The sequence below is a fragment of the Dendrobates tinctorius genome, unplaced genomic scaffold, assembly GCF_039654945.1.
Source record: "Dendrobates tinctorius isolate UK_male_01 unplaced genomic scaffold, ASM3965494v1 ptg000129l, whole genome shotgun sequence".
Lineage (NCBI taxonomy): Eukaryota > Metazoa > Chordata > Amphibia > Anura > Dendrobatidae > Dendrobates > Dendrobates tinctorius.
Window position 1 is genome coordinate 22,217,009 of NW_027361797.1, and position 18,082 is coordinate 22,235,090.

At 45.5% G+C, this 18,082-nt stretch overlaps 1 protein-coding gene across 3 annotated transcripts in view; it reads left to right on the forward strand.

Moving 5' to 3' along the window:
- Nucleotides 1–18,082, forward strand: part of LOC141047656 (coatomer subunit delta-like) — a 73,373-nt gene that overhangs the window by 23,346 nt on the left and 31,945 nt on the right. For all 3 annotated transcript variants that reach the window (XM_073542850.1, XM_073542848.1, XM_073542849.1), the window contains exon 2: nt 4,334–4,597. In XM_073542850.1, the coding sequence (XP_073398951.1) occupies nt 4,358–4,597 (240 nt within the window). In that variant the 5' untranslated portion in view covers nt 4,334–4,357. The remainder of the gene's footprint in view (nt 1–4,333; nt 4,598–18,082) is intronic.

Here is an 18,082-nt window from a genome sequence, read left to right on the forward strand (position 1 = left end):
CTAAGAAAAATCCAACACGTCTGATATGCAAAAATACTGAGGCCACATGACCTCTCCCCCACTAAATCAGAACTCTGGTGTGAACTGGACGCAAAACAAAGATACTGAAACAACGGGATTAGAGATACAGAAAAGGCTGACACAAGCTGTGGCATATGAAACAGAGTCCAGCACAGGTCCCAACAGGGAACCCGGCTGAACTCACACCAGCAGAGCAAAAATAAGAGAACAGCAAAAATAAATCAAAATGCAAAAAGATTCAAGCAGACAAATAACTTATCTGAAAGATGCAGGACGGAGCAGGAGGCAAGCAGACTTCCAAAATGCTCAGGAAGCAAACCAAATCACCGGCAACAACTGCGGGAAGGTTGCTCACTTAAATCTCTCCAGTCTGTAGCACCTAACCTCCAATCATCATCCTCAGGTGATTGACTTCTGTCAGCCAGACCAGCTCCATTACCAGCAGCAACCACCAGAGGGAGCCCACACTCAGAAGCCAGGTCAAAGGTGTTCACAACAGCAATCCACCCGTGGCTGTTAACCCATTAAATGCCGCTGTCAATCTCTGACAGAGGAATTTAACTTGTGCTTACCGATGGGTTGACATGAAAACCAGAGGTCTCCAGCAGACCTCTATGGTTGTCACTGCTGGATTGCCATGAGCACCACCAGTATGTAGCAGAACCGATCGGATTATGGCAGCTTCTAGTCTCCCATAGAGACTATTGAAGCATGCTAAAAGTTAAAAAAAAAACCTGTTTTAAAAATATTAAAAATGTAAGAATAAATAAATGTTTAAATTCCCCCCCCCATTCGCCACATTCAAAATAATAAAGCAATTAAAGAAATCAAACATACACATACTGCATTTGGTATCACCACATTCAGAATCACCCAATCTATCGATCTAAAGAATTAACCCAATCACTAAACAGCATAGCGAGAAAAAAAAGTCAAAACGCCAGAATTACATTTTTTTGGTCGCCGCAACATTGCATTAAAATGCAATAACGTGCGATCAAAACATCGTATCTGCACCAAAATGGTATTATTAAAAACATCAGCTTGGCACGCAAATAATAAGCCCTCATCCAACCAGAGATCACAAAAAATGGAGATGCTATGCTTATCTGAAAATGGCACATTTTTTTTTTTTTAAATTTGCCCGTTTTCCAGTACACGATATGTTAAAGCCAATTCTGTCATTCAAAAATACAACTCGTCCCACAAAAAACAAGCCCTCACATGGCCATTTTGACCAAAAAAAATTAGAACGTTATGGCTCTGGAAAGCATGGAAGCAAGTAGTCATGAGCTAACGTGTTCACTACTACTCGGTACTAGCCCGAGTATCACTGTACTCAGTGTACTCGGCGAGCACCGAGCATTTCCAGGATTGCACGGCGGGAACTCGGGTCTCCACCCAGTTTTTTTGGCGGACTTTACAGAACCAATCATGATGCAGGGATTGTGTCTGCCAGGCAATGAAAAGCCGCAGCCATCTTTGATGTGGTCATGCAGTGATTGGCTGGCCACACAGCATCATCAGGGGTATTAGAGACCGGACGCTGCCCTGCTCGCCACATTCAGCTCCGGATTGAGATATTGTAGGTAGAGCTGCTGCCTTGATAGGGTCAGAATTGGGGATTTATTAGTGAGTGTGGGGTCTACCATCCTAAACAACTCAAATCCAGCTAAACCAACAGTCCTTCTAAGGACTAATTCCGGAATATATAGGTTCCAGTGTTAGGCAGGCAGAGTAGTGTACGTCACTGTATACACATCAGTGCAAGGCCTGCACTCACTGTATGTGTGTATATACATATCATTGCATATATCAAGAGGGTCCTGTGTTCTGGTGCTGCTGCTGGTACCTGTGGGATATATTGACCGTATATACCTAGCCCCAGGGGTAATTGGCTTTGAAAATTTTTGGGGCCAGGGCTAATAGAGCTTTTTTTATTGCAAAGCAAAGCCAGATCATTTTCCTAGCATAGCATGAAAATCCAGCAATTTTAAAGGGGTCCCAAACATCCCATTTGAGTGTGCAGAGAAATATTTATTTTTTTATGTGGTGTGATTGAGTTTTTTTTTTTTTGAGTGTCTTAAACAATTTCTTAACACTATTTTGCTGAACCCCTCCAAAAATACAGACAGGCCACATATTTTACAGTGCGGTATATCTGTGACACGCCACATCCATCCGTCTGCTAAAAATGATGATCTTTTTAGCCCTAAATTCATTTGGCTGTCTGGCACTGTACTTATATAATACAGCACTATTTAGCCCAAAAATTAAAAAAAAAAACCGGCCACACATTTTTCGGTGTGATATCTGCATACCGGCTCATATCTGTGTGTGCTCAAAGTTTGACCAGTTTACGGCTGTTTTCTTTTTTTTTGCCTGGGGTGTCAGAGGACTTATATACAGCAGTATTTACCACCAAAAAAAATAATAATAAAAAAATGTTATATTGGTATCTCCGTGCCAGCTCATATTTGTGCGTGCTCAAAGTTTGGCCAGTTTACGGCTGATTTATTTTTTTGGTCCTGGGTATCACTGGACGTAGATACAGCAGTATTTAGCCAAAAAAAATTATAAAATTACAGGCCACGCATTTTTTGGGGTGGTATCTGTGTGGCGGCTCATATCTGTGTGTGCTCAAAGTTTGGCCAGTTTACGGCTGTTTTGTTTTTTGGTCCTGGGTGTCACAGGACTTATATACAGCAGTATTTAGCACAAACAAATATACAGGCCAGAAATTTTTGGTTGTGGTATCTCCCTAACAGGCCTCATTTATCCTTTCCAAAAATTTGGCCAATTTAGGCCTATACATTGTATTTTATTTGCAGTCTGTTATGGTACTTATTAAATCTGAGAAGGCAACAAATTTTAACCTAAAGTCCAGATAGGTAAAAGTGTGGTTTTCCAGCACCCGTATCACATACAAGTTGCCTCCCAAATCACCCATTTGTATTGAACGTGTCTAATATTCTAGTCCTTTTACAATGGGCAAGGCGCGTGGCAAGGGACGGGGAAGTGGACGTGATGGTGATGGTGCAGGCCGAGGGCGTGGGCAAACTGAAATTGGGACACCAAAAACACCCACATCTTCTAGCTGGACCTTAGTGTCCAAAGTCCTAGGGGACCACGGCAAGACAGCACTATTGAAGCCAGTGTGAAAAGGTTGCTAGTTGGATAGCGGATAATACTTCCAGTTACTTATCCACCACCACCTGCAGCGCCGTATTTACCACCAAGCTACCCGCGGGCACGTGCCTAGGGCGGGACGATGCGGGGGGGCGGCACCTGGGCAAATTTTTTTTATAATAGAGGTCTGGGTCGGATCCTCCCCTCAGCTCCCCTCTCCTCTCCTCCTCTCTTGAAGACATCATACTCACCTCCTCGGCTCCAGCGGTGCCTGCAGCTCCCATGGTCTCCGGTGCCGGCATTCTTCCTGTGTGTGTGTGAGCGGTCACGTGATACCGCTCATTACAGTAATGAGTAATGAGTGTGCTAGGGACCGGACCATATACCGTATCCAACACCGGATGGTAGGACTGTCCAGGAAGGTGCTATACTCTGTATAAGGTATTTGAATATACACTATTATGCTGCTATGCTGTGATGATATTTTGGTGTTGGATACGGTATAATGGTCCGGTCCCTAGCACACTATTTTGGACTCATTTACCATATATTAGAGTGTTACTATATACCTATGTATGAGTCACTGTGTGTCTGTATATTCTTAGATACTATGATTATCGTGCACGCTTTCTTTGGACAAACCTACCCTGGGCCTCATGTATGATGCTGGAATAATCATGTTCCATCTTCTAGCCCTATTTTGCCTGTTTGTCTATGTAATATTTTAACAATTAAAGTTGTTCTTATCTTTTCTGACCTTGTGATTGTGTTGCTCTATTGTTTGTGATGCTCTAATCTGGGTATAGTCAGTGTGAAGGGAGGCGGAGAAGGTGAGCTGTGACATCACTTATTGTGAATAGTGAATCCTGTGATATCGACACTTGTCATTGTAATCCTGACTGTAATGATAATGGGACTGCTGAAAAGTCCGCTGTATGAATCAGGAAGTGAGGGTCTAATAGTGACCTAATAGGTGTATGAGGAAAAACATTCGCAAAGTAAAAAAAATACACTTAACATAAAAATCCGATTTAGACAATAAGTAATTTTCTGATGACCGTTCCCTTTTAGATGGAGCAGACTGTTGCTTTGTCAGTGTTGGGGCTGGATATGATCACAGTCACCCATAGGAGTAGGCACGTGTCACTGTCCGGAGCCTTGCTAACAGCGCGTTCTCTTTCAGGTGCCGCTAGCTGCTGCGGTCTGTATGAAGGCCGGGAAGGCCATAGTGTCGCGACAGTTTGTGGAGATGACCCGCACTCGCATTGAAGGACTATTGGCTGCTTTCCCGAAATTAATGAACACAGGAAAACAGCACACCTTTGTGGAAACTGAAAGTGTGCGCTACGTATACCAGCCCATGGAGAAACTCTACATGGTTCTCATCACCACCAAGAACAGCAACATCCTCGAGGACCTAGAGACCCTGAGACTCTTCTCCAGAGTGGTACGTATGGCTCTGCAGACTCCACCATAACATCATACCATTAGAGTTGAGCGACTTTTGGTTTTTTAGGGTCGCGTTTCGTTTCGTGAAACCCGACTTTTCCAAAAGTCGGGTCGAGCAAGATCGTCCGATTATAGGGAAAAGTCGGGGTCGTCCCGAAACACGAAACCCTATGTAAGTCAATGGGGAATAAAAGTCGGCAGTGAGAGGACAGGAAACACACCTACAGTGCTCATTTGAATGCCAAAAGCATCAATTCTTCTTACTTAAGCTTGTCAACCTTAATTAACTTCATAATACAAGTTACGCACTGAAAAATGGGGGTTATTTGGCTAAAGTTGTGGGGGGGTAGGGCTGGCTCCAGGTTTTCATGTGCCCTGGGCGAAAGAGCGCCCCTTTAACACATACCACAACTCATCATGCTCCGATACGGCAGAGAAATAGCGGTATAGTACAATGAAAAATACTTCACTTTTTACATCTCATGACGAGGCCCATCTATTTCTCCATATAGAATCATTGGTCCCATATAATGTTTGAAACAGTATATGATGAGCTCCACATAATGCTACAGTATATGTTGGTCCCCATGGATGAAGCTCCACTGTCTTATGGGCCCAAATAATGCTCCAAACATAATGGGCCCCATTTCTAATGCTCTAGTGTATAATGGGCCCTGTAAATGCTGCTCCAGTGTCTGATGTCCACCTTTGGAATGTTCCAGTGTATGGTGGGCACCATCTATCATTCTCCAGAGTATAGTGCTCCCCAAAAATTGCTGTCCCAACATTGAAAACAATCAAATAAGTCTCCTCGCTAGGGAATCCCTGTACTTGTCTGGACTCCTCGTCGTCCCCATCTTCCATCTCACTGCACAGTATTTCAACTTTGCAAGTGCTGTGATCCTGAGCAAGCAGGGGGGGGCCCACTCGTTGGCGACGGCACTGGCACAGGGCCCCTGATAGTACGGTGGTGTGTCTGATGGCGGGTGGGCCGAACCTGCACTTTCATCTGCAGCTTCCTCTTTGTCACCGTGTAAGATGGAACTGTATATGGGAAGGGTAACCTGAGTTTCATCAGGGTCAGATTCAGGCCGTGTAGCGTGCGAGGGGAATGTAGTGGTCTGGGTCAATGTACCAGCAGATTCATCGAGCAGTGGCTGGGCATCAGTGCACTTGTGTCGCCCCCAGGAGTACGGTCGCCACAGTGGCATTACCTTCTTCCTAGGGAGTGTGATGTCATGCTTGGGAGCAACGAACGATCTCTCTAGCAGGTTAACTGATTGGGCGGCGTTATTCCCACGAGTCATGACCCTCCAAACAGCGTTCATGAAGGCAAATTGTTTGTTTTACGTGGGCAGTATGGTTGCAAAGCTGAACCTTAAAGGAATGTCCAGAAGGGCACCACCAGGAGTGGAGCCTACGGTTAAATTCGACTCCACGTGGGAAAACTCAACCATGCCAGCTACAGAACAGATGCACACAATGCAAGCTTAATTCCGTTAACGAACGAGACTCCGTCATGCCCCGCGGTCCGAGTCCAGCTTACTAGAGGGACACGTGAGGCTCTGGCACATGAGATTGGCCAATAACTGGTGTGTCATGCCATTACATGTCCGTGGCTGCATGTGCGCTACACTGAAAAGGCCAGCGTTTGTCGCTTACAGGTGCAGATAACCCGCTGAACAACGTTAGTGATGGGGATCACTGATGACAATTATTACCCGCGAACAATGATTTCCCAGTAAGTGCAGGTCAACCGCAGTTCCGGAATTAGGCCTAACCGTCATCCCTGAAAAAATGAAAAACTTACGTGTGCAAACCACAGGTGCTGTAGCTTGCTTAACAGCTCGCCAGCCGTTCTCACGCCCAGTATGGATTGCACGTGATTGCACAAAGGTTAGAAAGGGTACCGTATCCTCGGATAACATGTATGGATAGCGTACACATTCAAAATATATGTCTGTACATCAGGAGGCAGGCTCAGACGGTGTTAGGCCCAGTATGGATTGCACGTGATTGCACAAAGGTTAGAAAGGGTACCGTATCCCCGGATAACATGTATGGATAGCGTACACATTCAAAATATATGTCTATACATCAGGAGGCAGGCTCAGACGGTGTTAGGCCCAGTATGGATTGCACGTGATTGCACAAAGGTTAGAAAGGGTACCGTATCCCCGGATAACATGTATGGATAGCGTACACATTCAAAATATATCTCTATACATCAGGAGGCAGGCTCAGACGGTGTTAGGCCCAGTATGGATTGCACGTGATTGCACAAAGGTTAGAAAGGGTACCGTATCCCCGGATAACATGTATGGATAGCGTACACATTCAAAATATATGTCTGTACATCAGGAGGCAGGCTCAGACGGTGTCAGGCACAGTATGGATTGCACGTGATTGCACAAAGGTTAGAAAGGGTACCGTATCCCCGGATAACATGTATGGATAGCGTACACATTCAAAATATATGTCTGTACATCAGGAGGCAGGCTCAGACGGTGTCAGGCACAGTATGGATTTGACGGCCCAGATTACACAGCGGAGGAGCAGGGAGAGGTAAAGATTGCAAATGCTGGGGCCCTGCCCAAGCAAGGGGGGCCCACTCGTGGGCGTCGGTACTGGCACTGGGCCCCTCATAGTACGGCGGTGAGTCTGACAGCGGGTGTGCACCACCACCGTCAGAGACACTTGATTGCACTATGAGGGACCCTGTGCCAGTGCCCGCACCCAAGAGTCGGCCTACCCACCTGTCCAGGGCAACGGCAGTCGCACGGTGTCGTGCGCTAGGTGGTGACCCCGGCCATGGGGGGGGGAGGCAGCACAGTTAGGGAGTTTTAGAAAGTGGCATATGTTGATGTTGGACATTCAGCTGATGCAAAAGGCGAAATAGGTGAAGTCCCAGGAAGAGGTGGACCAAAGCAAGCCATTTTTCTGTCACCCTATGTGTCATCAGGGGAAGGTGGGACAAAATCCTTGGAAACCCATGCATGGTTCATTTTAATGAAGGTTAGATCATCCACATTTTGGGTTGACAGACGGGTCCTTTTTTCTGTCAGGATTGATCCAGCTGCACTGAAGACTCTTTCCGATAGCACACTTGCAGCTGGGCAAGCGAGCTCCTGTAAGGCATATTGGGCCAATTCAGGCCAGGTGTCCAGTTTAGCGGCCCAATAGTCAAAGGGGAATGACCTGTGTGGGAGAACATTGATATGGGAGGAAAAGTAGTTTGTAACCATAGTTGACAACTGCTGTCTCCTGTCACTTGCCATCGATGCAGTATTACCAGTTGTGTGAGCGGTATTTGAAAAATCAGTCCACAACATTGTCATGAAACCCCTGTCTCCAACGCCACTTCTGCTGTGTGCACCACGAACACCTCTGCCAAGCTGCCCCCGGCCCGTACGGCTCGTGTGAGAACCATCACCGCTGCTGTGTGCTGGCAATGCCTCAAGCAACCGATTTACCAGAGTTGCTTGTTTATTAGCCAATATTAGGTCAAGGTTCTCCTGTGGCATGATGTTTTGTAATTTGCCTTTATAGCGTGGATCCAGGATGCTGGCCAACCAGTAGTCGTCATCGTTCATCATTTTGGCAATGCGTGGGTCCCTTTTTAGGATCTGCAAGGCATAATCTGACATGTGGGCCAATGTTCCCGGTGTCAATGATGCACTGCGAGTGCTGGTTGGAGGAGCACTTTCTGGCAAATCCACATCCCTCCAGTCACGCACAAACCCTGTACCAGACCTTGCCACGCCAACATTTTCACTTGCCCCACGAGATGCATCCTCCTCCCCTAAGTAATCATCCCCATCATCCTCCTCCTCCTCCTCTTCTTCCTCCACCTCGTCCAGGAGAGGTCCCTGAGCAGACAATGGCTGAATGTCATCAAGGATTCCCTCCTCCTCTTCCTCCTCATCAACATTGGCTGCAGACGCCTGCTCCTTAAGGTGCGTCAAAGTTTGCATGAGCAGACGCATAAGTGGGATGCTCATGCTTAGGATGGCATCGTCTGCGCTTACCAGCCGTGTGCATTCCTCAAAACACTGAAGGACTTTACAGAGGTCTTTCAGCTTCGACCACTGCACACCTGTCAACTCCATGTCTGCTCTCAAAGTGCCTGGCCGTGTATCCTCCCACAAATGCATTATGGCCTGCCTCTGCTCGCACAGCCGCTCCACCATGTGCAGGGTGGAGTTCCACCTTGTTGCAATGTCGATAATGAGGCGGTGGTTGGGAAGGTGGAGCAATCGCTGCAGCTTCTGCATACGAACGGAGTGTACAGGCGACCGGCGGATGTCCGCGCACAGTCTTCGCACCTTCTGGAGCAGGGCTGTTAACTCCGGATAATTTTTGAGGAAGCACTGCACCACCAGGTTCAAGGTGTGAGCCAAGCAAGGTATATGGCTGAGTTTTGAAAGGGCTATGGCTGCCACAAAATTACGGCCGTTATCACTAACTACCTTGCCTGCCTCAAGATGTACACTGCCCAGCCATGACTCAGTTTGTCGCTTCAAGTACTCGGCCAGCACCTCGGCGGTGTGTCTGTTGCCCAAACACATCATCTGCAACACAGCCTGCTGACGCTTTCCACTAGCTGCTCGATAGGGGGACACATCGTGTGCAACAGTGGCAGCTGCAGATGGAGTGCTCGTACGACTGCGCTCTGTGGACGAGCTTTTGCTTCTGGAGGAGGAGGAGGAGGAGGGTCGAACGCCTACAGCCAACTGTTTCCTATACCGTGGGCTAGGCAGCACTGTCCCACCACCGCTGTCCCCTGTGGACCCTGCATCCACCACATTAACCCAGTGCGCAGTGATGGACACGTAACGGCCCTGGCCATGCCGACTGGACCATGCATCAGTTGTGAGGTGCACCTTTCCGCTCACTGACTGCTTGAGTGCATGGACAATGCGGTCTTTCACATTATGGTGGAGGGCTGGGATGTCTTTGCGAGAGAAGAAGTGGCGACTGGGTAGGTCATAGCGTGGTACTGCATAGGCCATGAGTTCGCAGAAAGCTGTGCTTTCCACCAACCGAAAGGGCATCATCTCAAACGAGATTAGTTTGGCAATGTGGGCGTTCAAACCCAGTGTACGCGGATGAGAGACTGAGTACTTTCTTGACCTACTCATAGTGTCTGGGAGGGTGAGCTGGACTTGATAGCTGCATATGGTGGAAGTAGCGGTGGACAGGGCGGACTGAGAGAGGGTTGATGATGGTGATGGAGTTGGTGTTCTTTCTGATGGCCTAGAATCAGTCTTTCGTTTATAAAACAGTGGGATTCCCTGACTGCTGTGGCCTTGCAACGACACCTCAACATTTGCTGCTGTGCTAACCGGTGGGCTTACAGTGGGGGAAACAATGTAGCGTTGCTGACTACCTTCGTTGTGATCAGTTGCACATGTGGCACTTGAGGTTTGGTGTTGTGTCCACGCTTGCAAGTGCATGCTGGTTAAATGTCTAAGCATGCAACTGGTATTCAAATTTTTCAGATTTTTCCCTCGGCTAAAGGTCTTTGCGCACTTCTTACAGATAACCTTGGCCTGATCATGAGGATTTTGGTCAAAAAAGTGCCACACTGCACTCTTCCTACTTTGGCAGACATTTTGCGGCCTAGCACGCTGTGATCTTTTGACCCTCTGGACAAGCTGTCCAGCAACTCTTTTGATGTTTGGAACCTGTCTTTGGAGTGCTCCGGGCCTGCCAGATAACAGCTGTTGCGATGTCGATGTCTGCTGTGGATGCTCCTCATCTGAGCTATTGGAAGCAGCACCCTCTTCCCCCAATGGATGCCAATCTGGGTCAACAACTGGGTCATCCATCACCTCCTCTTCTATGTCATGTGCACCTTCCTCTGTGTCACCGTGTATGGTGGTATAGTGTGCGGGAAGGGGCACCTGAGTCTCATCAGGGTCAGAATCTGGCTCTGTACACTGCGAGGACAATGTAGTGCTCTGAGTGAATGTACCAGCAGAATCATCCATCAGCGGCTGTGCATCAGTGCACTCCATGTCAGATTCATCTTGGCCTGGGTAATTCACCATTTGACTTGATAATCCAGGCATGGTATGTGAAAACAGCTCCATGGAGTAATCAGTAGTATGGCCTGCGTCATCCTTCAATCTTGGTTGGGGTGAAGGACACAAGGAAAGGTGTGGTTCATGAACATGAGCCTCCAATGACGACTCAGTGCTTTTACTTTTTACAACTGAAGAAGAGGAGGCGATAGAGCTGGAGGCTGAGTCAGCAATGTAAGACAAAACTTTTTCCTGATGCTCTGGCTTTAAAAGCGGTTTGCAAACTCCTAGAAAACTAAGCGTTCGAGGCCTTATGTAGCCAGACGATGACGCAGGCTCAACACCTCCTGCATTCGGTCCTATTTTGCTCTTGCCACTACCATCAGATCCACCACCAACACCATCATTACCAGCTGCCAACCCCCGCCCAATTCCACGGCCTCTTCCACCAGCCTTCCTCATTTTTGGTAGAAATGTAGACAAAATCCAACAAACTATATAGTAATGTAAAACAAGGTACAAGGTGTCTATAGGACAGGGGAGATTTTGAATTTCTGCAGACACTTGTGGACACTGGACACTTTTGGATTGTGTGAGGCCCACTGATATCTGAGCGCTATGTCACAGGCTCGATGGCACAGCTGTGACAAAAGTGACTAGAGGATAAGGGAGATTGGATTGCTTTTAAAAAAGCAGTTTGCAGAGCAGTGGGTAAACAGCAATGCCAGCCTGTCAGGAAGCCTTAAAAGGCAGCCCAACAACCAACACCACTGATACACCACAATATAGCCTCCCCTTGCACTGCACACACAGTGACTGGTGTGTTGTGCAGGCCAAATCGCTAGCAGCAGAAGCAGTTTTTTTTTTCTTCTCAGCAGGACAAAAAAAAAATTGGGATTGCTTTTAAAAAAGCAGTTTGCGGAGCAGTGGGTAAACAGCAATGCAGGAATGTCAGGAAGCCTTAGAAGGCAGCCCAACAACCAACACCACTGATACACCACTATATAGCCTCCCCTTGCACTGCACACACAGTGACTGGTGTGTTGTACAGGCCAAATCGCTAGCAGCAGAAGCAGTTTTTTTTTCTTCTCAGCAAGACAAAAAAAAAAAAAATTGGGATTGCTTTTAAAAAAGCAGTTTGCGGAGCAGTGGGTAAACAGCAATGCAGGAATGTCAGGAAGCCTTAGGAGGCAGCCCAACAACCAACACCACTGATACACCACTATATAGCCTCCCCTTGCACTGCACACACAGTGACTGGTGTGTTGTACAGGCCAAATCGCTAGCAGCAGAAGCAGTTTTTTTTTCTTCTCAGCAGGACAAAAAAAAAAAATTGGGATTGCTTTTAAAAAAGCAGTTTGCGGAGCAGTGGGTAAACAGCAATGCAGGAATGTCAGGGAGCCTTAGAAGGCAGCCCAACAACCAACACCACTGATACACCACTATATAGCCTCCCCTTGCACTGCACACACAGTGACTGGTGTGTTGTGCAGGCCAAATCGCTAGCAGCAGAAGCAGTTTTTTTGTCTTCTTCCCTGCCTAACGCTCTCCCTACAGAATCAGCAGCAACCTCTCCCTATACTGAGATCGGCAGAAGTAAGATGGCGGTCGGCGTGCACGCCCTTTTATACCCCCTGTGACGCCCACCAAAGCAAGCCAATCACTTGCATGCCCTTCTGAAAGATGGTGGTGACCCCTGCCTATGTCATCACGTTGCCCACAGTGTCCGTGGATCCTGATTGGCTGAAAAAGAGCGCAAAACAAACTTTTGAAACGCGACTTTGGCGCGTAAGTCGCCGACCTCGTGGCCGACCTCATCCTAGGGTCGGGTTTCGTTTCATGAAACCCGACTTTGCCAAAAGTCGGCGACTTTTGAAATTTTTCGACCCGTTTCGCTCAACTCTACATACCATTACTGCTTCTCTGCAGGTTCAGGGAATGCTTCTGCTCTGATTGATCACGTCACATACTGTCTACACCAGAGTTGTGGAGTTGGAGTCGGTATAAAATAATCTGTCTCAGACTCGTAAAATATCTAATACATTGGGTGCAGTTTTCATAAGAATTTGGTAAAGTTAAAAAGTTATTAAGATGAGAACACAGCACGGGAAGGAGAGACAGCAGACAAGGGGGATAGCACATGGGGTAGACAGGTCAAAGAAGAGAGCACAGATGGGAGAAGTCAGCACATGGAGAAAGAGAGAGTGGATAGGTGGGTGAGCACAAGGGGGTGAGATTCTCAATGCTGCAATGCCTGCCCCCATCGTGACATTACAGCCCTCCTGATACGATAGCATTGTGCCTTCATCTAGTGTCCTATAAATGTCTGTTCTGTTCCTGATCTAAGGAACTGGGCTTTTAGTGGAGATGAATCTGTGCCGCACTTTATGTACAGGCTCAGTAGTGACCAGCGCTGTGGAGTTATGGAATGTCCTATAAATGTCTGTCCTGTTCCTGATCTAAGGATCTGGGCTTTTAGTGGAGATAAATCTGTGCTGCACTTTATGTACAGGCTCAGTAGTGACCAGTGCTGTGGAGTTATGAAATGTCCTATAAATGTCTGTTCTGTTCCTGATCTAAGGATCTGGCCTTTAAGTGGAGATGAATCTGTGCTGCACTTTATGTACAGGCTCAGTAGTGACCAGTGCTGTGGAGTTCTGAAATGTCCTATAAATGTCTGTTCTGTTCCTGATCTAAGGATCTGGGCTTTTAGTGGGGATGAATCTGTGCTGCCATTTATGTACAGGCTCAGTAGTGACCAGTGCTGTGGAGTTATGAAATGACCTATAAATGTCTGTTCTGTTCCTGATCTAAGGATCTGGGCTTTTAGTGGAGATGAATCTGTGCTGCACTTTATGTACAGGCTCAGTAGTGACCAGGGCTGTGGGGTCGGGGTTATGAAATGTCCTATAAATGTCTGTTCTGTCCCTGATCTAAGGATCTGGGCTTTTAGTGGAGATGAATCTGTGCTGCACTTTATGTACAGGCTGAGTAGTGACCAGCGCTGTGGAGTTATGAAATGTCCTAAAAATGTCTGTCCAGTTCCTGATCTAAGGATCTGGGCTTTTAGTGGAGATGAATCTGTGCTGCACTTTATGTACAGGCTCAGTAGTAACCAGCGCTGAGGAGTTATGAAATGTCCTATAAATGTCTGTCCTGTTTCTGATCTAAGGATCTGGGCTTTTAGTGGAGATGAATCTGTGCTGCACTTTATGTACAGGCTCAGTAGTGACCAGTGCTGTGGAGTTATGAAATGTCCTATAAATATCTGTTCTGTTCCTGATCTAAGGATCTGGGCTTTTAGTGGAGATGAATCTGTGCTGCACTTTATGTACAGGCTCAGTAGTGACCAGTGCTGTGGAGTTATGAAATGTCCTATAAATGTCTGTTCTGTTCCTGATCTAAGGATCTGGGCATTTAGTGGAGAAGAATCTGTGCTGCACTTTATGTACAGGCTCAGTAGAGGCCAGTGCTGTGGGGTCGGAGTTATGAAATGTCCTATAAATGTCTGTTCTGTCCCTGATCTAAGGATCTGGGATTTTAGTGGAGAAGAATCTGTACTGCACTTTATGTACAGACTCAGTAGTGACCAGTGCTGTGGGGTCAGAGTTATGGAATGTCCTATAAATGTCTGTTCTGTCCCTGATCTAAGGATTTGGGCTTTTAGTGGAGGTGATCTGTGCTGCACTTTATGTACAGGCTCAGTAGTGACCAGTGCTGTGGGGTCAGAGATATGGAAAGTCCTATAAATGTCTGTTCTCTTCCTGATCTAAGGATCTGGGCTTTTAGTGGAGATGGAATCTGTGCTGCACTTTATGTACAGGCTCAGTAGTGACCAGTGCTGTGGAGTTATGAAATGTCCTATAAATGTCTGTTCTGTTCCTGATCTAAGGATCTGGGCTTTTAGTGGAGATGAATCTGTGCTGCACTTTATGTACAGGCTCAGTAGTGACCAGGGCTGTGGGGTTGGAGTTATGAAATGTCCTATAAATGTCTGTTCTGTCCCTGATCTAAGGATCTGGGCTTTTAGTGGAGATGAATCTGTGCTGCACTTTATGTACAGGCTCAGTAGTGACCAGTGCTGTGGAGTTATGAAATGTCCTATAAATGTCTGTTCTGTTCCTGATCTAAGGATCTGGGCTTTTAGTGGAGATGAATCTGTGCTGCACTTTATGTACAGGCTCAGTAGTAACCAGCGCTGAGGAGTTATGAAATGTCCTATAAATGTCTGTCCTGTTCCTGATCTAAGGATCTGGGCTTTTAGTGGAGATGAATCTGTGCTGCACTTTATGTACAGGCTCAGTAGTGACCAGTGCTGTGGAGTTATGAAATGTCCTATAAATATCTGTTCTGTTCCTGATCTAAGGATCTGGGCTTTTAGTGGAGATGAATCTGTGCAGCACTTTATGTACAGGCTCAGTAGTGACCAGTGCTGTGGAGTTATGAAATGTCCTATAAATGTCTGTTCTGTTCCTGATCTAAGGATCTGGGCATTTAGTGGAGAAGAATCTGTGCTGCACTTTATGTACAGGCTCAGTAGAGACCAGTGCTGTGGGGTCTGAGTTATGAAATGTCCTATAAATGTCTGTTCTGTCCATGATCTAAGGATCTGGGATTTTAGTGGAGAAGAATCTGTACTGCACTTTATGTACAGACTCAGTAGTGACCAGTGCTGTGGGGTCAGAGTTATGGAATGTCCTATAAATGTCTGTTCTGTCCCTGATCTAAGGATTTGGGCTTTTAGTGTAGGTGATCTGTGCTGCACTTTATGTACAGGCTCAGTAGTGACCAGTGCTGTGGAGTTATGAAATGTCCTATAAATGTCTGTTCTGTTCCTGATCTAAGGATCTGGGCTTTTAGTGGAGATGAATCTGTGCTGCACTTTATGTACAGGCTCAGTAGTGACCAGCGCTGTGGAGTTATGAAATGTCCTATAAATGTCTGTTCTGTTCCTGATCTAAGGATCTGGGCTTTTAGTGGAGATGAATCTGTGCTGTACTTTATGTACAGGCTCAGAAGTGACCAGTGCTGTGTAGTTATGAAATGACCTATAAATGTCTGTTCTGTTCCTGATCTAAGGATCTGGGCTTTTAGTGGAGATGAATCTGTGCTGCACTTTATGTACAGGCTCAGTAGTGACCAGGGCTGTGGGGTTGGAGTTATGAAATGTCCTATAAATGTCTGTTCTGTCCCTGATCTAAGGATCTGGGCTTTTAGTGGAGATGAATCTGTGCTGCACTTTATGTACAGGCTCAGTAGTGACCAGTGCTGTGGAGTTATGAAATGTCCTATAAATGTCTGTTCTGTTCCTGATCTAAGGATCTGGGCTAACACTAGAACTACTGATGGAGTCATTTTGACTCCTTTCGTTTTTTATTTCTCCTCTGTGACTACATTTTTCAGAATTCCGGCTTGAAACTCGGTGACTTTTCCTCAAATATGATGTGAAAAAAGATTTTGTGAGAATAAATAATTTTGGTGAAAAATTTGCGCGTTTTTTTCAAAATTTACCAAGAACTACTGAAGGGAGTCATTTTGACTCCCTACTATATTTTGAGGTCCTTTTGTCACTAAATGTTGCTATAAAGTTTTGTGCATAATTTTTTCACTCTGTCTTATTTACCCTGATGTTCATATAGATGTAGTTCAATTTACATGTCAACTTTTCACATTTTCCTTGTGTTTTACCTGCTTGTATTACTGTGTAATACTGAACAAAATAGCTTGTTTACTCTAGGCTCTTATCTTATCAGATTTGATGAGAAATCTACTCGATCGGAGAGACTGCAAACGGACAAGTTTGCTCTATTTTCTACTGTGTGGGACAGGTTTATTGAAAATTGTATTGCGTGTTACAAACCTGGCCCATACATAACGGTGGATGAGCAACTTTTCCCAAGCAAAACTAGGTGTCCATTCACGCAGTACATGCCTTCCAAACCAGATAAATATGGCCACAAATATTGGCTAACTGTTGATAAGGAGAGCAAATATCTGGCAAATGGCTTCCCTTATCTAGGCAAAAGATGACACACGCCGTGCTGAGGACCGTTTAGCTGACCATGTGGTAATGAAGTTATTGGACCCGTTTTTGAAAAAAGGTCGCAATGTTACAACCGATAATTATTTTACTTCAGTAAAATTAGCTAAACAGCTAAAAAGCAAAGGAACAACCATCGTGGGAACACTGAACAAGATTAGGTGAGAAGTGCCTAAAGAAATAAAATCCATGAAAGAGGAATTGTACAACACTAAAGTGTTTAGAAATGAAGACAATTTTACACTTACAGTATATCAAGGAAAGCCCAACAAAAATGTTGTCATTTTGAGTTCCGTCCATCCAGATGTTGTTGTTGCGTCTGATTCCGCTAAAAAAACTCCAGAAACGGTAAAGTTTTACAATGAAACAAAATATGGAGTAGATGTAGTGGATCAGATGGCACGAAAATATACCACACGAACATGCACAAGGAGATGGCCTGTTCATGCATTTGAAAATGCCTTAGACTTTGCGGGTATAAATGCATGGATAATATTCAAGGAGATTACCCACCAAAAAATGTCACGCAAGGCATTTTTGCAAACGCTTGTGAGAGAGTTGAGTGGTCCTTATGTCACAGATAGGGAAAAGGGTTCCACGTCCCAAGTTTCTACATGCTCAGAAGTGATGGTTCAAACAAAATTTTGCCAGATCAAAGAAAAGTGCAAGAAAAATAGATCTGTCGGCAATTGTAAGACTTGTGGTAAGTCTTTGTGTGGGGAATGTACTGCCATAAATCAAAGGCAATGCCTAAAATGCGAAACACCAAATGTTTAGAAGGTGAATTCTGCGCCATATTTTCATTTTTATGCTCCTCCACCTACATTTTCTCTGCTTTTTGTTCTTCAGTTGTTGTTTATATGTGTGCACTTGAATAAAAAAAATGTTTGAAAAACGTCTATTATAATTATTGTTATTTTCTGTAGAAAAATAAGAAAAGCAGAAAAAAAACAATCAAAAGCATTACTGTTGGATCTCACAATAATAATACATTACAAAAAATATAATTATTAATAAATAACCACAAATGAAACTCTAAAAATAAACGAAAACAAGCAAGGAGTCAAAATGACTCCTTTCAGTAGTTCTAGGCGGGGTCACGAGTCCAGTAGTCCTAGTGTTAAGTGGAGGTGATCTGTGCTGCACTTTATGTACAGGCTCAGTAGTGACCAGTGCTGTGGAGTTATGAAATGTCCTATAAATGTCTGTCCTGTTCTTGATCTAAGGATCTGAGCTTTTAGTGGAGATGAATCTGTGCTGCACTTTATGTACAAGCTCAGTAGTGACCACTGCTGTGGGGTCGGAGTTAAGAAATGTCCTAGAAATGTCTGTTCTGTTCCTGATCTAAGGATCTGGGCTTTTAGTGGAGATGAATATGTGCTGCACTTTATGTACAGGCTCAGTAGTGACCAGTTCT